This window comes from Nomia melanderi, chromosome 6 (assembly GCF_051020985.1).
Source record: "Nomia melanderi isolate GNS246 chromosome 6, iyNomMela1, whole genome shotgun sequence".
NCBI lineage: Eukaryota > Metazoa > Arthropoda > Insecta > Hymenoptera > Halictidae > Nomia > Nomia melanderi.
The window spans coordinates 15,281,376-15,302,222 of NC_135004.1; the positions used below are offsets into that span (position 1 = coordinate 15,281,376).

At 45.6% G+C, this 20,847-nt stretch overlaps 1 protein-coding gene across 5 annotated transcripts in view; it reads right to left on the bottom strand.

Annotated features, from left to right (window-relative positions):
• The window catches only part of LOC116430097 (proton channel OtopLc), a 37,169-nt gene that overhangs the window by 6,042 nt on the left and 10,280 nt on the right, over nt 1–20,847 (bottom strand). For 2 of the 5 annotated variants that reach the window (XM_031983777.2, XM_031983778.2), the window contains exons 4-9: nt 9,171–9,398; nt 5,476–5,678; nt 4,604–4,630; nt 3,241–3,554; nt 896–1,061; nt 160–445 (exon numbers count right to left, since the gene is read on the bottom strand). In XM_031983777.2, the coding sequence (XP_031839637.1) occupies nt 160–445; nt 896–1,061; nt 3,241–3,554; nt 4,604–4,630; nt 5,476–5,678; nt 9,171–9,398 (1,224 nt within the window). Of the gene's footprint in view, nt 1–159; nt 446–895; nt 1,062–3,240; nt 3,555–4,603; nt 4,631–5,475; nt 5,679–9,170; nt 9,399–19,076; nt 19,316–20,847 lie in introns of those variants that run through there. The other 3 variants (XM_031983782.2, XM_031983780.2, XM_031983781.2) reach the window with 3 other exon arrangements.

Here is a 20,847-nt window from a genome sequence, read left to right on the forward strand (position 1 = left end):
ATTTGTGGAAAATCGTGCCAAGTTAATTAGTGCATTGTTTATATGGTTTATTATTGTATTATTTGTTCGATGCATTATGTTTGTTATTCGACTGGTAAGTCATAGTATTAATTTTCTGATATTACGAGCAAGAGGCTGCTGATATAACTCGGCGATTACCTATAAGCGTGCGCGTGATGCCTGGATCCTGGCGGCACCTGCGGCTGGGTGAACGCAGCCTTGGATATGTTCTTCCACATCACGTAGAGAATCGCGGCGCAGATTAAACTGTACTCGATCGTGCAGGGGAAGAGGAACGGGCTCGCGTCTTGCACCAACGAGCCCATTATGTTGGTTCTTCTGCACTCGAACAGGTCGTGCGGCCCCTTCAAGCCCCTCGGGATTCTCACGTGACCGCCGTGGTGGTAGTAAACGTGCCCACCGAAATGGAGATTACCTTTCGCACCTAATTTCATTTTACTTTCAATTTCTGCGTGCGTTCCGAAAGCTATTGCACACGGGGAACGGATTAATGGAACTCATGCCGACGGTCGGAGTACTGTTTCCAATGATATTAACCCTTTCCACTGGGAATATTCAGTGTCTTCGATGAGATATACATCCTTTGAAACCAATTAATGAGAAACAAATCGATTTTAGTCGAATATTTTACGTTGAATTAATAATACTCGTGAAAGACCGTATTCCGATGAGTCTTTCCTTTAGATTAGATGTCAACCTAATTTAATTTAGTATTAATCAGACAGATTACGTAAACTAGGCACGAAGGTTAATACACCGGCAGGAAGATATTTGATCATGCGAAACATCCTGCGGCCGGATGAGTGCAACAGCTTTGAGAATCAGCGAGTCATTCTAAAGTTTCGACAGTGAGCGTGGGCGTTACGAACCGTACCTAATCTGTGGGAGATTTTCAACGAGTTGTTCTCCGGGTTGTAGAACGTCAGTATCTCGTGTTTCGTTTCCTGGACGAGGACGTTCAGCCAGACAGACAGATTCGTGCCAATCATATGCATCAGCCCGAAACGCGCGACCACCCGATGACGATAAACTTTCATTTGCTGTCAAAGGGAACAGAGATTAACGGTGCACCTTGTAGCGTAGCATTTTTCTATCATCAAAATCATCTCGCAGCTGTATTCTTTATTATCCATCGTCATTTTCATTATCGTTATTTTAATTATGCGTTGTATAGTATTTATTATTAGACTTGCACAGGTTCAAAGAAGATAGGATCTTAGGGCGCGGAAGTTCCCTTGGGAGGTCGCTATAGAAAATGCGAGGCAGAGAAAAGGTCCAAAGGATTAAATAACACTTTTAAATCTAATAACGTTGACACAGTTAAAAGAATTAAATTCAACGAATATCATGATTCAAATATTCTATCGATATAACTCAGAATACCAACAATTAAAAACCAAGTGAATACACATACATTTCCAAGCACAGAATTTAATTAACAAATCGATTCGCAATCCAAAGCTACCCTTAAATTCCTCAGCCATCTCACTGCCTCGGGTCTCCGCAAAAACCAGGTCGAAAAGTGCCAAGTGCCTTCCGGTTCAGTTCAGAAACTGAATAACGCTTTTCAACCGTCACATTAAAAAGCTGTAAATAATACGATCTTCCCATTTTCCCATTTCTAAGTAGGTAACAACAAAAACAACCAATTAGAAGTAAAACGAACAAATTCAATATGATTCCACAAAGCAATAGCTTAGCACTTTTAGACAGTGTATCAATTACAAGTAAAACGGATAAATTCAACATGATTCCACAAAGCAATAGCTTAGCACTTTTACACAGTGTATCGTAAAACTACGATCGCCACTCAATCGTTTAACCCATCAACCGAAAACAAAAGGACAGACAGCTACACTGAAAAATCCTCGAAAGACAATCTCTTCAGCAGAGAGCCAAAAGAAGAAGCAGTCCCAGACGTCGGACGTCTATAATGGAAAATATTAATAAGCTGCACAAACATAGATCCTCCATTAGCTCCGTCCATTAACAAACGATCGTCTCCTACGAGACTCGAAAAGACAAAGTCGGTCCCGGAGCGCGAGCCGCGGCAGCCGGGGTACGCTGAATAATTCGATTCTCCCGCGAAAGAGATCGTCGGCCGCGAAACGTCGGGTCGTTAAACGTTCAACGATCAGCGTCCTCGATCGAGGAGGCTCTCTCGTGAAGTTTTAATCAAAAGCGGTCGAGGACGGCGAGAGATATTCAGCGGCGCGCCGCTCCGCGCCGCGGCCAAAGGAAAGAGCAAAGCGCCGGACTCCGCGTTCCGGCGTTAAGTCTTAGGGTTGTTCACCCTTCCGTTTCATTAACCTCTCGGCGCGGAAGGCGGCGCGCCCTCCCCTCGGCTTGCACCGACGCTCTCGCTACTCTCGTTACGGTTACGCGGCGCGCAACCGATTTCTGCAACATCGGCTCGTTATTTTTAGACCCTTCACCTACTGCAGCGCTTCCCTCTCCGCGATTTCGACGGGGGTCCTTCTTACGCAATCGCTCGGCGAAAAATCGTGGCGAGCGAACCGAGAGGGAACGCGCGCCTCCGCTTCTCGTTTTTCCCGCTGGAAAATGGAGCAAGCCTCGTGAATATTGATCACCGGTAAATCTCGGAACGGATCGACCCGGCTCGTCCGAGGGAAATGTGGGAGTATTGATTTCCAAATTGGGAGCGGGCGTGATTTAAATGTGGCACGTTGAATTTATTATTGTACTGCTCCAGTTCTGTCAACTGCGCTCTGCTCGGAGCGGGTAGAGGTTTCGTTTTTGGAACCGTGGTTTTCGTGGGATTTCGGTGTGTCTGTGGTTTTGGTCTTTTCGGGGATGGATATAGAGGTGGTGAATTATTGTTGTACTGAATGTAGGGTTATTTAAGGTAGAGTATGCTAGGTGTCTTTAATAATTTCACATGTGAACACTTTGGTTAATTCAATAATTGTAAAATGAAACTGAAACCAGCTACTTTGACGAGAATGACAGTTCTCTTGAATCAGCGGCTAATGTATCTAGTAATCGAAATACAAACAAACAACCTGGAGTGCTAAGGGTTAAATTCTATCTTCAATCTTCATGAGTCTAATATTGCAGGGCAAGGGGTTAAAACTGCTCTCCCCAAAAACAGAAGCACAACGTTACTGTCGCAATCGCACTTTCAAGAGACATCGCCAATGATCAACAATCGACGATCGCGAAACGAACTTACCCACAGTGTTCATCCTAGTAACTCACCTCGTTATTCAGAAATATAAAGTACATCTGTATGAAGATGAACGCCATCCTGGTAGCGGGCGTCAGGGCCAGCATGATGTTGTGGCACTTGGTGTTCTGCTCGAGCTCGAAGTACTGGCCGAACTCCAGGCCCGAGTAGATCATCGAGCCGATCCCGAACGCGACGGCTCCCATGCGAAGGTAGAAGCTGCCGTAGTGCTGGGCGGGCCTGACGGCGGTTACGTGAGGGCAGGCAGCGTCGGCCGCGTCGCTGTCGCCGCCGGCGCCGCTCGACGATCTCGACGAGTCCAGGTCGCACACGTCCTTTCGCTTCTCTTCTCATGCAAATTTATGGTAATCGGCCGGTTAAGATTAATGCGGTTTTAACAGGGTCCGAGGGCTCGCTTCCCGTCGTCGGAAGCGGATTGAAAGCGAGCGAGCGAGCGAACGCGAGCGCTGGCCGCTTCGGGAGATCTCTCGGATGCTCTCCTTGGCATCGGCCAAGCTGACCTCTCAGGCTCCGAGGCGCTGGGTCCTCAGCTGGCCCGGGACAAGGAGAGATCGGAGCTTCTGACGATCTAATCGCTGTCGGATTATGAATGTAAGCTGTGCTCGAGTTCGCCGTCTACACGGTTCTCGGTGACTAACACTGAGACGATGATGGAGGATGACTATGGTAAGCTGATCGAACTGTTACCGATCGTGTGACTGGCGGATGACAGCATCCTCTCGCTGTTAGAATTTCGAATCATTGCTGCGTGAAACATGCAGGGAAATGACTGTTATAACCTGTTCAAGGATGTCGAGGCACGTGTAGAGAAATGCTATGGTGAAAATACAGTGTTGCAATGATGCTATGGATATCTAGAACTTTTATTCCCGGAATTATTGCTTTTCATTGAAAATCGGGGTGATCGCTAGCAATGATAAAATTAGCTATGCAGGTAAGATTGAAATGTATAATGTATTATTCGAAGGATTCGACTGGCACTGTATGTATATTTTATTACCGTCTCAGAATATCAAAATTCTGATAGCCGATAGAAGATTGCGTCCAGCCAATCAAGCTAATCGATCGAATTACATAAAGCATACTTAACCGGACGATGGGATCGTCTCTTATTTCGAAGCAGTCCATCCGTAAAGAGGTTAAAATGTTATGGTATTTAATGCGCCGCGATTTCATGGATTAATCGCGTTGCCGCAAGCTCTCGATGAATAATGCATCAGTCAGCAACAGTGCAATAATAAAACAGTTACGAAAGGAAACTGGGAAGTTATCCCGGTGGCTCGTAAAAGCGCGCGGCACGGCGGTGGACAGTGCTACCGGAAGTGAGAGGGCTCGCGGGCCTGGCAACCGTCTGTGCGGAAAGGCATTACCTACTCGTAAAACAACACGCGGCGGAGCTACCTGAAACGTCAATTCCAACAAATTTCACTTCCATTTAACTTTGATTTCCTTCGTCGTCTCGTGTAACCTGAGAGCCAACATTTCGACGGCCGCTGCCACGTGTTTCCTTAGGCAACTCGGCGACTACCTTAAGCTATTCCGAGGAGACGTGTAAAAATCACTTAACCCTTTGCGGACGAGGAGTTCTCTGGAGTATTAACGAACTTGGCGAGACGTTATTCGTTAACCTTTTAAGTGATATAACTGTTGGTGGCGTTTCTATCGTTAGTACGGTACAAGCACCAATAGTTGACCAGTTGAGACAAATCTGCGTGAACGGTAAACGCTTGCTCCTTTATTAAGAGAATCTATACGTGAAAATGCTATTTGAACTTCTTACAACCACAAATAAATTTCATTTAAACAATTAAATTACTCGCTTCAAACTATTCCAAGTACCAAAGATTCACGCCAATGACACTCGTCCCCAATGACTTAATTCAGATCACGTACTTCCCTTAAGAACCGCATATCTCTAGACACTCCAGTAAACATCCCGTAATCATTAACACTAAAACTACCAGATAGATGAAAACGACTCATTTCTAATGTCATCTTATCGTTAAAAAGATAACAGATATTCTTAAAGGAATTCTCAAAGAAATTAATACAGCAAACCAATTAAAGTCTCGATAGATGCGCTCTCAGAGTTTCTACAGAAAATTCTCGAAAAATCGGATCAACTGCTCGGTAGTTTTACTGTTAATTCCATCAGGATCGACTTCGCAGATACCGACAAGTCGAAGTCGCCGAGAGAAATGCGCGGCCGTCAAAGTGTTCATCGATGATCGTCAAAGAGGACTTACTCGATTTGGGCTTGCTGTCGCGGAGCAGCGTCGCGTACGTGTACACGAGGAAGATCATGCTGCCGAAGTAGAGGTAAAGGTAGAATCCCTCGTAGAACGAGGACGGGATGTACGTGGATATTACTTCCGCCATGGGAAAGGCGATTCCCATGACGACCAGCAGCTTTCCGTATAGGGCGCTTAACGTCGTCGCCAGGGCGTCGCTGCGAAAGAAGCGGAAATTATGACTGAACGAGAACCCCGTGGCCCCGGCCGACTTCCACGGCCCAGCCACCGTTGATCCTTCGGCTCGGGGGAAATGGGACTATTTCCGGGCGTACCTGTTGTGAGTTACGTCCACGGGCGCATCACCGCGGTTTCCGGTGTCAGCGTCCATCGCGGACGGTCGCCCTTTGTTCTTGGCGCCAAGTCGGCCGAAAAATTTCGCGGCGTTTCTACGATACGTACGATCGACGGACCGATTGTGGTTTATGTCTTAGCTTCAGACAAGGTTAGGTTTCTTTCGTTGATATTCGTTAGATCGAGATTAACACGTTGTCGAGAAGAATGTACAAAATGAAGATAATGTGATATCAACTTATATAATTGAATTGGGTTGTTATTGCAGGTTTGAATTGTTGAGTGCATTAAGTATTACTTAGAATATAGGAAAGTTTTCAAATAACCATCGTTTAATCGAATGAATTATAGTAATTCGATTTGGTTGAGGTCACCGGTGACCCCCATGGCATTCAACGTGTTAACAGTTGTTTGTCGAGTAATTAAATGAGATATTGTTTTCGCTGGTTCTTTCGTTGTAACAGGAAATGCAAGTGAGGTATTTAGTAGAATAGGATTATAGCGGCTGATATGGTATATCTTAGTTTATTAGCTACTTGGCGATATTAGAAGCTATATGTTGATATTTAGGGTAGACTGTGGTGAATTCGATCGTTTGTTTGAGGGTGTGGAAATGAGAGTATTCGAATATTAACCCTTAACGGAGTAATGTCGCCATATTGTTGTAATATTTGCAATGAACACGTTAAGTACTGTACTACGTCACTTCTAAGAATTTGTTTCCGCTTATTACATGTTACGATATTTTCCAAGTAAACTTGAAATACTTCTTCAATCTCACGAAATATGCATTGAATTCTCATTTCCATCCGATTCGCCTCGGTACACCCTATTTATACTAGAAACTACATCGCTATGGTTGACCTTAGAAAGTCTATAAGAGTATAACACAGCCTACAAGTCTATAACACAGCACTAAGCTCCCCAAGGACACCAATTAAGCACTAATCATCTCATTTAGAATATTCCAAAGAAATTTACCATTACTCATGCCTGCGGAACAGATACAAAAGAATCATTCAATAAAAGATATCCCGATAACGGTACAATCCCCGAGAAAAGAATCCTACGAGCGAATGCTTGTTACAGATAAGTTGGTCAACTCAAACAATTGATTTTTCCAGGTTAATTCGCCGGGCGGATAACGCGAGCGCCGGAGCCGAAATGGGTGCCGCGTCGCGTCGCGTCTCGTCTCATCGCGTCGGTTTTATCGAGATTGGCCAACGACGGAGCAGCGAGCACGTCCCCGGACGAAAAAGAAACGCGACGGTCCCCCGAACGGAGCGTCGGTGCAGATACCATTGGCCGCAAATACATCCACCCCCGTAAGAATTGGCTCAATTACGGGTAATCGCGTGTGTCGACGTTGGCCGTGCGCGTGTGTTTGATTCATAAAGTGCCGGTAATTGCGTTGCAGACGTCGGTCAGGATAACCCGGAGGATCACGTGAAATTTCCGTGGTGGCCGGCACATATATTCCCCCCTTCGCGTTAATTCGCGCGGAATGGAAACGAGTCAAGATGGAATCTCGGCCGATCGTTAGCGCGCCTGATCGCCCGGCGACGCACGCCGCTTTTAGACCCAATTGAGGAGCCACGGTGAATTTACGGCCGATCCTCCGTGAAACGAGACAATTCCCATGCGTCCGAGCGCCGTATTCTATGCGGTTTCCGTAAAATTTCACCGGCCGGCGTTAGTTTATTCAGCTCGAGCGAACGCGCCGGGCGTAATCTGTTAATGGGAGACGCGACGTCGTTTGGGAATATTTAATCGGCCGTGATGCCGGCGATTCGATGGGAGAATATGAAAGGCAACGATTGGGAGGCGGCGTTCGCGATTCCGGGGAACTAAAGCGTGGGATAACTTGTAGACGTTACTTCGTTACTCCGTATCGCTATTTTTTTTTTTGCTTTGAACGTGTTCCGACGAGTGTAGACCGATGCTCGAGACTTTGAATTCGCAAGTAGTTTGAACGTAGTGCTTTGGAGACCTTGTTAGATATTGAAACTGGGTCTTCAGTCCTGTATGAATATCACTTTTTTAAATAACTGAGATTTTTGCGTGAGATCTACTCGGGATACCACTGTGAAGACTCGGGTACACGTGCACCAAGTAATTTAATGTTATATAGTACATTATTGATATTCGTATGTTGCGAGCGTTTAACTAGTATGGAAATTATATTGGTCAACGAGAAGTAAGATAGCTGCGATGATAGGAAAAGATGACATTGAAATTATATAGAGGTCCATTGGAAAGCCTCAGTGCTAGTGTATCTAGATGCTTCAAGTTATCTATTTTTAAAACGAAGCACCGTATGCAAAACATTGTTGACTTCTAACGAATATTTTAATGGGAAATATACTGTATACAGCTATAGTTTACAAAATTTAAGTATTCCTCTTCACAAGGCATCTATAATCATCGAATTCATAAAAGGAAACCGTTAATTACCGAAAATCGCAACATCAAGGCAACAAAGATCATCTGAAAATGCATGAAACTATTCAAAAAATGAAACTCTGCCTTCCATACAACGAAAGAACCAACGAAACCGTTGCTGCCGTACGAAACAACGTCGACAAGCCGAATCACGACGCACGGAACACGTCACACCGACAAATTCCCGCAACCACGAATCCCGCGCGCAGAGCCCCGCGCCGGTAATCGTTCGAATACTACTAGCAGTTTGAAATTCATTGCGTACCCCTCGCTACAGGTCACGGACGTCATTAATTTACGTCTATGTAACCCATTTTAACGCCTGTGCCCCAAACGGAAAGAGCGGTCGTGCCTGCTATCCCCTAAACCGCTGGAAACCACGACCGAGAAGATCCAGGCGGCTCGAGGCAAGAAATCATCTAGATCATTCTACTTCGTGGCCTCCGCAGAAAGAAACCCGATTACAACGCTTTTCGATTAAAAATATTAACATCGACATATTCACGTTAACGTTAGATTCATAGGTATTGAACGTTTCGAACATTATTCAGTAACAGTTTCAATCGATTGATTCGATTATGCGAATAGATATTGCAATACTCTAGGTTTGAAGCTACAATTTCCGCGATTGACTTATAAAATGATATAATTCAATGAATAAATAATAAAACAAAACATTTACTCCATTCCTCTAAAAATTTCAATTGCACTCTTCACGTTTACTCGCACTAAACCGCAGTTCCCGCGAGTCTTCATTCACGTAATATTTCCAAAAATCTACAAGTGTCCCATGACCTTCGCCCTTTACTCGACTGCGTTCGAGTAGAAACTTCTCGCCGCTGGTAAATAGCCGGCGACCTAGTAATGATCACGGGGAGGGTGAAGAAAAAAAAAGAAACTTTCGTTCCACTCACCATCCCAGCTTCTTCCACTTCCGGTCCTCGGCGACGTCGAGGAAGGTCGGGGCCGGATAGCAGACCGCGGAAATCGGCTGCGAGGAGCACGGCAAGGCCAGGGCGAACTGGGGTGGCCGGTGAACGCGGGAGGGTGAGCTGCTGCTGTGTCTAGACAGCGTTTCCGGCGAAACGATCACCGCGGACGGCGAAGCCGGCGACGGCAACGCGGCCGGCAGTCCTGGCCAGCTGGAACAGACGTCGGTGTTTCCTCATTATTTCTATCCTGTCCTTGGCCGATCGATTCGTCGGTATCGGGCCCGGGCTCAATTACCGGGATAATTACGAGCGACGACGAAGCTCGGCCTAGGGGCACCTGACTGCTCGGTCGCGTCGATAAAGCGATACTTTCCCTGCCCCCCTTAACTATTTGCGGACGGAGAGTCTTGAAAGTACAGGAAGCTTGCAACGTACGAAGGTGAATTATACATCGAATGCTTAACAATAGAACTAGGTACCAGTCGAAATGACTGGTTTCGATTGTCTTGTTTCACAATTATTGATATCTTAGACGCATTGAATATTCGAAATGATGGAAATAAATAGCTTTGACTTAGAAGCATTGAGTATTCGAAATGATCTTGGAAATAAATAGCTTCGACTTGAATACTATAATGAATGTCTGAAGAAACCAGAAATAATCTATTGTTAGAATCTTTATAGGGATTGTTTAACATTATTATGCAGAGTGAATTAGAAATGATATAAAATGATAATTGTACACAATAGTAGGACTATTTAATTGTTGCAGTTCGGTGTTTAGGGTAGCAATGGAATTACTATCTAGGATTCTTCGTATTCATTTTTTAGACTATTAATCTACTCGAGATTTAACTTTCGAGGCGTAACGCCCGAGTTCTTTATCGTTAGACAGTAGGAAGCTGGAAAGTTCCGAGTTAACGAGGACTCGAGGAACGTTTCTTGAGATAGTTAGATTTATGCGTACTTGATTGAATCATTTGCATTCAGAGCCATTTGCGCTCGCTTGTAACTCGTTAATGTGACCGGGTAGATAATTGTACGGTCATTAGTAGATCGCGGAGCTTTATGCATTTATGCATTATGATCCCGAAAAAGATGAATTGCAATGCAATTCCATGAACATTAACGTCATCCTTATGCTACTACAGCTACGTTCGCAGGAAATAAAATTGTATTACAATCCACTCTCTTCAGATCAGAATCTACTCGTTACGAATGTGAATGATTACCACCTCCAAAACAGACTTCCTGTGTAAACATCTTTGCCACGAATAAATTCTAATCCTGCTATACAATATCTATCATTTCTCTATGTACACACATGTATCACCAGAAGAAATTGCTTATGTTGAAATGAAATAGCGATCAATCGCAAACACAACGGAAGCCAATTGCAAATGCGCCTTACGAACTCCCCAGAAGCCAATACCCTAGCCAACAAAACCCGAATTCCATCTAAAATCTCTATTTGCGATCAGAGCATTCACCGCCCTCCCAATTTCTCCAAATTCAATCACTTTCACTGAATACGGTACTCGGTTACTCTGCCGGTGGCTCGATGAATCCACTCCTCGATTGGACTCGGCGCGATTCAATCGGGAACCGCTCGAACATTCCACGTACTCGAATAACTCTAATTAAATAAGGACCTTAGCACCGCCTCGAGTGTCCCGAATTTAATTGTTCCCCTGATCCCCGATCGCCGGTCGAATTCTTCGGGCATCGGAAGACGTTTCGATTTTCGGGGACCGGAGGAACGATCATCTAAAGGTGTGAAAACAGTTGTAAGCAATTTGACACAATTTTTCCTTATAGCGACTGTTATAGTGTGTGGATACACTTGGGATTGCTGATAGCAAATTCTCTTGTGATAGTGATAGATTGAAGTATCATATGTGACACGTTCCTTCGATTTCCCGATGAAATCGGAGTTTCATTTAATAATTAGACGAGTTAAAATGGCTCATTTCTGCTTTCTTCTTTTTGTAATGATCAAAAGGATAACATGTTTCTCTGAGAAGTCGTTAAAGAAATTGATTTATACACGAAATGAATTATAGATCAATTAAGTCTCGATAGATGCATTCTTAGAGTTTGTATAAAGAAATTTCAAGAAGTCAATTGAACTCGGTAGTTTTATTGTTAATACGAGAGCTACCGAGTCAAATTGATTTTGAAAATTAGTCTATAGACGATCTAAGAATCTATTGAAATTCCAGTTGATTTACAATTCAGTTTCCGTATTAATGAACTGATTCAGTAGTTCCTCAAGAGAAGCGTCTGTTACCTCTTCAATAATCGTAAAGGAATTCAGAATTGAATGATCAATTGTTCTAATGTCATGATCAATGTCATCGAACCATCCGATAATTCCAGTGTTAAAATACTGTCCAAATTATCATTGTTATTAACAACGATCCGTCACTTTTCCGAGAATCTACAAACACCAAGTTAAAAGTTGAACGCCTCCGATGAAACGAATCCGCCTAGTCGACTTAAGCTCGTCGGAAAGAACTTTTTTACCGCGTCCAACAAAACGAAAGTGCGAACACTTCTGCAGATAGCCGTTAGATAAAAATGTCGCTAATTTCTTGCCAGCGTATCAGCACGTTAACTCGTGTCGATGCGAGTTCGCGTCGCGCAGCGGGCCACCAGTAATTCGTTTAAGAGAGTTTCCGCTGGCGGCTCGCCCATCGGAGATACGCTTAAGCCGGTTACTAGCAACTTCGGAGCCGTGAAACTGGCTGCCGTTGCATCGCGAGAGGCGCCAGTCGCGACTCGTTAAATCGCCGGGAAAACTTCATCGTCCCTTGTCGGGACGCCGCGCTGAAAGTGGCATTCCCGTGGATCCGCGAGTCGAACTTTGTTACCGCGACATTCGCGCGGAACGATCGGTTCCGATCGAGGAATTAATTAACGGTTGATTCAGCAATTGATTGGATATTTCCATTGGAACTCGGTGTGTCGAAGAGTGCAAGTGCGAATGTTGTATGGTTCAAACGTGTCACTGAGGTTATAAGTGCAACCCTTATGGTAAATTTGTTATTACCAACGTGTAGCTTTCGTGGCGTGAAGACGTTGATGGTAAAGTGATTCTGGTGAGTTTTAATAGAAAAGGAATTATACATTAAAGAGATGAACTATGACATTATCACTGAAATCGGTGATGGACGACAAAAGCAATGTTTTCTGTTAATTGATTCTTGGATTTCAATCGAGATTTTATACTTTCAGGATAAAATTGCTATATATTCATTTATAATACTAAGAATATAGGATGGTCATTATCGTCATTTGCGTCTACATTCACGAGCATGGACGCCTACAGGCAGCATTCACGTCAACGCGTTAAAAGCGAGGCACTAGAGATTAGTATAAAATATTATTCTATGACCGTTGCCATTCTGCGTGCGAAATTCGTGATTCTTCAGACTGACGACTTCCATAAATCCGGCGTTAAAGTGGGAGATGAAGAGAAGGGAAAATTTTCCGGCCAGTTTCCGTGCGTCGCGACATTTTTTAATGAAACCACGCTCGCGGGATCAGCGAGCCGCGACAGTCGGTCGTTTAACGTCTGCTTTCTCCCCGGGCCGGGAGTCGCGAGTAATTAAAGGGCGTAACTTTTTTAATTCTCCCGATTATTCGCCCCGGCCATCTGTCCCCGGCCATTCGGCGCGTCGCGTTTCACCCCCGGACCAGAATTTTTTTGTGAGTCCTCCAGCTCGCGAGGAGCGAGCCCGCCTCTTCGCGATTCCGGCGAGAGGAACGGTGAATGCAAAGTGTGTCACTGATGCAAACCATTCCTTGAAATCCAATGTTTCGCTTTAATTCACCGCGCGAGCCTCGAGTGGCTCGTTTCATCTGAGAGCCCGCCGCAATTAGGAAACTTTTCATGGAAATCTGAGCGGTGAGTCGCGTGTTTACGGAGCCCTCGTTAATTCGGGTGTATTAACTTCCAGGTAATAATCGATGCATCTGTATGACAATCGAAAGAGGAGGTAACGACTGTATTCTGATTATTTTCAGTTCAAAGCTCAATCAGGTTATTTCGCAATATTAGAGGAAAACATTACATTTTTATAATTCTGTTGAAACTGAGGTTCATGTTTGTGTTAAGTATATATACAAACCACTTATCACTGAAATTACAAAAGTGAAAACTTCAAAGTTAACCCTTTGAACTCGGAAGTATTTCGTTAGAAATATTTAACATTTTCTAACTAGACACTGACGATATTTTTTTAAATTAACTCAAAGGAACATTCAAAGGGTATTGAGAAACAAAGCTTCTTATCCCAATATTTCACATACCGATGCATTATATACAGTTGAATATTGATATCAAATTTTATAATTTTACTACATGAAATCAAGTGGTGACAGAGTCACCTCTCGAGTGCAAAGAGTTAAGGATAAGAAACCTATATAGTACAACATACGAGAGACTAAAAAGTCTTCATACTCAAAATCGCGAAATAATCAACAAACAATTAGCCATACCATATTCCCTGCTCAATTCTAAAAACTGCACATTCCAATCTAAAAAATGTGACAATAATCACCCACTGATATCCTTGTAAATAACCCATTATTGTAAATCATGTGACGCAGGTTTCTGTGTACCCTTCTTTCCAAATTCGAGTTAAACTATCCAACAATTTTGAAAATCTGAATATTTACAACGCAAGAACATTATTATATCCTTCACCTGTATAAAATGTACATTCACGTTTCAACTGGAAATTCAATAGAACCATATACGCAGAAGACATAGGCGTATCGAAAGGATTAATCTCGTTCCGGCGAAGGAAGAACGAGAACGATTCTCCGGTGGCAAATGAAACTTCAGCAAAATCGACGTCCAATTTCGCGTCGCCCTCCATTCGTTCTCGCAGTGTCAGCGGTGTGTCGCGAAGTTTCGGCCGACCCGAGGGGGAGAGCACGCACAGAAACGGTCTCGCTTGTCTAATTTAAGGTCAACGCGGTGCTGTAACGTTTGATACACTTGTCACATTGACACTGGCTGCAGGAAGAGGCCCACTATCGCGCGAACGAACGCACGAACGAACGAACGAACGGACGAACGGACGGACGGACGGTTTCGTGGGGCGTCGTTAAAGCGACGACTTTCCAACGCTGACCGTTTATCTAATGATAATCCGGCCCGATCCCTCTAATCTGACAGTCGGCGAAATACGGCCGGCCAGTTTCTCACACGTGGCCGGCCCGGGGATCTCCCGCGGCCGGTTGCTCGCGGAACGCCGTTACCATGGAATTCACGGCGACAACTTATCCCCCAGCACCGCGGAAACGCGACGAGGAACGTAAATTATTCCGTTCGGCCGCGATATTGCGTCGACGTATTGGGGCGAAATTTCAATTTACCGTTGAGTGGATTTGATCCTTGCCGTCTGCGGACGAAACCCTGAAATTCGACTATTCGCGTCACGGAAATTGAAGGTTGACGACGTGTTGTTAAGTAGGTTTCGCTACACGGAATGATTTTCACTCGAGAAATCGAAGTATTGTGAAAATAAATTCTGCCTATTTATGTAACGTTCGAATAAACGAGTTGTTCTGAAATATGTAAATTTGTGTAAATATTGATGAGGCTGTTATCGAAGAAGGAACATTGTTATAAGCAGAATATTCTACAGGCGATCGTTCCAAGTTTTCGCGTTTCCGCTCTTGAAACTGACTTCGCTAATAGCTTATACAGAAGTCTACTCTCGACGAAACAATAAAGCACATCTGTTTGCAGAGAATCGCGAGGCAAACACTCGACGTGTCTCGCAAACGACGGTAACCAATCGTCGCAAACAGGTCAAGCATCCCCGTTACCTTCTGTCCGACAACACACCCCGCAGCAATGTGCATCGTCCAGCAAACTGTCGACAAAATACGCGTAAAAATAACCATCGACCGATTATCCCTGTTAAGAGGCAGTCGCCTATAAAGGCTCATCCGCTTTCCACCCCCGCCCTCTGAACATACACGTAGTGCGCGTTGATGGAGAGTTGGAAGTTGGAACAAATGCGAGGTTAATTGGGAAACAATTGTAATCAATAGAATGACATCGAATAGAAGAGTAGAAACTAATAAATAGTAAATACTATCTGGTGAATAATGAACAGGCGATAATGGATATTGAATAATAGAACGTAATGAATAGTAAATAATCAGTGATAACTAATAATCAATTAGTATACAAACAATAGACAATAAGAGAATATATAACGCAAGTAATCAGGTAATAGTAACACAAGAACTGCGATGCCAATTAATGAAACATTTCTAATATAATTCACGTTTTCACACGCGACGAGAGAGAAAAGTAATATTACCTAAAATGCTAAAAATACAGCTAGCAGTCAACGCGTTAATCAATACCGTAAACAAACCACGCAGCGAAGCCACCCTTCTCGCCCTTGTCCCGACGCCCCATCAACGCGCGGTACGGTATCAGAAATCGGGAGATGGTTGTTCCGCGCGTTTAAGAAGGTAAACGAGAGGCCGCGCGTAAAGCGACCTACCCCTATAACGCCGATAGTACGGCGGCGAGAGGGACGTGGATAAGTTTCGTCCTTTTGACGAGAGACAGGAGGGTCGCTCGGGTTCGCGCGCGCCCATGCACCCACCCGTCCACGCACGCGAGCACGCACGCACCGTGAAAGCGAAACGAGAGAAACGGAGAGTGGTCGCGGCCCTCGAGGGGGCGCGGGATAGAAAGGGGATGAACGAGGGAGAAAACGAGGGAGAGAACGAGGGACGGGGAAGAAGAGGGCGAAGAGTTCATTCCTCGACTGAGACACCGTGTTCTTTCCCTTGATTCTTTTGTTATCGCGACAACAATTGCACGCGTTCGAATTTTCTCCGACGGAAATCACCTATTCGCAATTAGCGTACGGATCCATTTATTCTCTCGATTCAAATTTCTTAATATAGATACCTTAAAGATCACAAAGCTGTTATGTACTTAACTTTCAGCAACCAACGAAGATCAAAAACGATAGAAATCACAAGTTTCCAAAACTATCGACTTAAACATCGTCAAAAGGATACAACCCTCGAATACATAATGATACAATATTCCAAATTACGTCGCAATATTCCAAAGAACTGATTCCACCTCGAAAACCGCCCTCTCATCGAGGAGAACCAAAAACAGAAGCCACTTCAGCAAAGATAGAATTTCGCTTTCGTGAAAGCGAAACGAGAGAAACGGAGAGTACTCTCGAAGGGTCGAGATAGAAAAGGGGGGACGAGCCAGGGGACAGAGTGCAGCTTGGCACGGAGCAGCAGCAGCAGGAGGAGGAGGAGAAGAAGAAGAAGAAGAAGGAGCGTAGGATGGGGTGGTGCTCGTCCCTCTCGGCTTCGAGCTTTTTGAAATAATCACGTAGTGTTGGAGAAGCAGAAGAGCGCGAGAGAGGGTGTTGCCGGACGAGAGGGACGCTCGGTTGCCATTGGAGGGGGCGCGAGTGGGCAACTGAGGGGTTGATTCAGTGGCTGAGTGCCGTTCCCTCATTGTGGGACGAGTGTATCCGTGGCTCGAGGACTCCGCGGAACTGGCTCGCCCCTGTTTCGGTGGCGGAGGCGGATCCCCCAGGAATCCGCTCGTTCCATCTTCGCGTTCCTCCGCTCGCGCGGCCACTCGAACCTCGCGCCGCGCGAGAGGCCTCTCCTTTAATCGCTCCTGCGCCGAACCCGCCGCCTAAATACTCGGTAAACGTTTCCTTTTCCCCTTTCTTTTCCCTTTTTCCCGCTCTTTCCACGGTTTCCTCTTTCCCGAGGGAGGCGGCCGTTTTCGTTTTCCGCGATTATTGCGGCCGCCGCGATCTCCCCAGACGGGGGATTAAGCTTCCGACCGTTTCGCCGCGGCTCGAGTGCGTCCTCTCCGCGCGCTCGAGGGGCCGCTTCGTGACCGCGAATTTTTTAACGCGGCTCCACGTGTAATTATCGAACACCGCCCGGGAGAATTGAATCCGATTCCTGATCCGAGAGACGTGGGAACGTTTTACTGACGGAGGCGCTTGGGCTTTCTTGTTTAAACCGTTCGAGTATACTCGTAGGGACGTGTTTAGGATTGATAACGAGAGTGTCTTCGTCGTATTGTAAATGTATCTTAATGTGAAGCAAAGTGAATTGGAAATATAAATGAATTATATCATGCTGAAAGCGGAAGCTTTAGAATAAAGCGTGTTATTGTTGAAAACGCTATAAATTCTCATGGCAGCGGACGTGTTAATATAGCTTGACACTTCAACTGTCAAAACTCTTATGCAGTAACGATTGCTCTATATTTCTTATATCTCATACATCCGACACAATTCGGTTCGATCGATCCATCGCGAAGAAACTTAATATTTAAGATTCTCCAAATGAGATTTCTCCCGAATTCGGATGACGTGGCTGTCAAAGTGTTGATACAGCGTTAATATAGATATTGCTCGGTGAATATAGCTTCTGCTACGATCGATACTTTCAAAGATAATTAGATTGCTGGTTTTAAGTATTTGAAGATTTCTTCAAGCTTTATGGTAAAATTGAAAATCTATTCACTTGTTCAGCTTCTCTAATGCCAAGGAGTAATCTCTTATAAAAAAATGATACACTAGAAATATTTTCACATAAGCTACGATATAAAACACCAAAAATAATTGATGGTCGTACAATCCCCAAAGAAATCAAAGCAAAATCATTTCTCAAATCTCCACTGCAAACGTCTCCTCGAAAGAGAATGGAAAATAGAATCCACATCATCGAGCTCTTCATCCCCGATTAAATACCCTGCTCACGGTCTTTCTGAAATTCTGCTCGCGGAAAGAATTCTATCCCTTCGCGGCGGGTAACCGAGCCTCGGAAATTTCAAGAACGCGTTCATGCATCCCGCGCGCCGATCGAAATTCCGAGCGGAAAAGCACGCGAGGCATACGACGTCGACGACGGCGACGACGTCGGAGACGTTGGTGGTGGTCGTCGCATCGGAAATCGTAGACGGACGTCCCGTCGCGTCCCGTCGGCGGTCGTGTGCGTGCGCGCGATTCCGGGATTCCCGACTCTCCCGGTCTCGTCCTTGGCGAAGGATCGATCCGGCCGGTCGACAGGACGCGATGTACCCGGGCTGACCAAACGTCGAGATCTTTTGAAATTTTCCCTTATTTTTGTTTATCACAGCATCCTCTATGCGTAGCGCACTTCGGGACTACCGCAATATCCTGATCTCCAAATATTCATAACCTTTCACCTTTGCCTATCACTTACATCTAATCGTGATCAAACGATGAGAAATTCGTATCATTTGGAAATAATTCTACTAACAAAGCTACGAATCGAAGTAGACTACTTTTCAGTGTGACCCGGTTGTTCGATGTCAATCCAACGTATCCAAGATATATTTACAGAACTACACTAATTTGTAACGTCCTGATCTCCAAATATTGATAACCTTTCATCTTTGCTTATCATTTGTATCTAATCGTGATCAAACGTTGAGAAATTCGTTTTATTTTGAAATAACTCTACTAACAAAGCTACGAATCGAAATACTCTACTATTCAATGTGACCCGGTTGTTCGATGTCAATCCAACGTCTCCAAAATATATTTATAGAACTACACTAATTTGTAACGTAATTACTCTACTGCCCAAGCACTGAAATACTCGATTATCAGTTATTCAATCCTCAAGCTTTACTTATTCTCCATCAAGATTATCGTTCAACATCGAAACATAGTTATCGTTCTATATGACTCTACTCTGGAATACACAAGATCTATTCTCATTTAGCCAGTACACGAGTAGACGTGTATTTCATTTATCTTTCCAATCCTCGCGTGTATCCCGATTTTCAATTGCACTCGGTCACCCCAGATATACCGCGAGTACCTGAGGGAGGTCTCCTTGATGAGCATATCCGTGACCTTGGCTGACAGTCCCCTCGGCCGTTTCGGCAGAATGATTGGCGGCTGTAACGCACCGGCGCGGGGAGAAGAAAAAAAAAAGAAGAAAGGAAAAAAAAGCACAGAGTCACGGCCCTGCGGCTCGTGTCACGACACTCACGGACCCCGCATTACAAACTGAGGGCCTGCTCTCTCTCGCGGCGCTCTGCGCTCTCGTCCATCTTGATCGTTCTCTGCTCTCCTCTCCTCCAGCCGCCCCTCCGCCCCCACCGTATCGTCTGCGGATACGCGGCCGTTTGATAGCGGGCTCGTTACCCGAATGAGACTCGCAGTGGCGTAACACTCATCGCGGAAGAATTGGACGTTTTACGACCGGAGACGCGTATTGCGGATAGGGGCTGCGATCGGCAGGGGTGCGATCGCATTGGATGGACGCACTTCAGCCCCAGGGAATCGCCGTGCACGGTTTCGCCGCCCGGATTTCGGCTGTTGCTCGTGGGAAGCTGGGTTTTCATCATTCCGTGACTGCGATGTGTGCCATTCGTGCGGTTCTGGTTTCATAAGGCTGTGCTGTTCGTTTCGGTGAACGTTCGTGCGTTGAGTTCATACGATTCTTCGTTCGTTATGTTTAAGGCTACTTTATGCTTAGTACCTTCGTTTATAGAGTATATAATTTAAGATACGTGTATGCTACTACTGCGAATTATTAGATATCCTAAACAAGTCCACCATAGAACCCACGTGCCACTTAAAGCACGAAACTACTCGTAAAAGGTTTAAGGCTACTCGAGACCGTTGCTCTCCCTGGAAGTACTCGTAAACCTCGGAACCACTTGATCATCTGATAACGCTCGAATGTAGTCTATTCCCACAGTACTCGTGAAAGATCGACCTTATAGATCTAAGCACAAAACTGTAGAATCCTAAATCTCTCAAACTTTACAACAGATCCCAGAGCATCTCGAACGAAGTCCCCAGAATGAAACCCTCCTCAAGCCTAAGACAGTCCGCGACAGGTAAGAGTGCCTATAATCGAAAACCAGCCGGAAACGATCTGCGAGGGACACGAAGGGGATGAACTTGGCAGGGCCCTCGAGTCCCGTATCCCTAGGAACGATGCACAAGAGCACAGCGGTTCCTCGGCGTCTGCCTTCAAGCACCTATCCTCCATCCGCGATATCAACGGCGCCCGTTGGCCGAGGATAAGGATCTCACGAGGTTTCGCAAGCGAATTCTCACCTCGATCCGCGCTGGAAGAGGACAGGGCCGCGCCGGGGGCCACGTCCGCCTCCCCCAGGATCGGTTTGCTTTTCGGAGGACACGGGGCTGGGGCGTCCGCGTCCTGTGCTGATCAAATCTGCATGTAAATCGACGGAACAGGGCCCGGCTCGTCGTCCCCGCTCTCGCCCCGGACGAAGGAGAGAGAGGACGGTGCACCGGGGTGTTCCGGTGAAACGGGAAAGGCGCGCGGAAAGAGAGGGAACGGAGGCGGATGGTAGGGAACGCGAGAGGGTCGGGATAAGGCACGCTCGGAAGCGGGAGAGACGCGGAGCGCACGAAGGTCGTCCGTTGGCCGTAACGAAGTGACAGGTCAATATTAACTTCGGCGGCGCGGCGCGACGCGACGCGACGCTCGCGGTACGCGCGGCGTGTATTCACGTTCGATATCCGCCGGAAGCAATCGAGTTCGAGCGGCGAGCGGGGATCGAGCGCGCCAGAGATCGATGGAGATTGATGTTTCGGGGGACGATTAATCG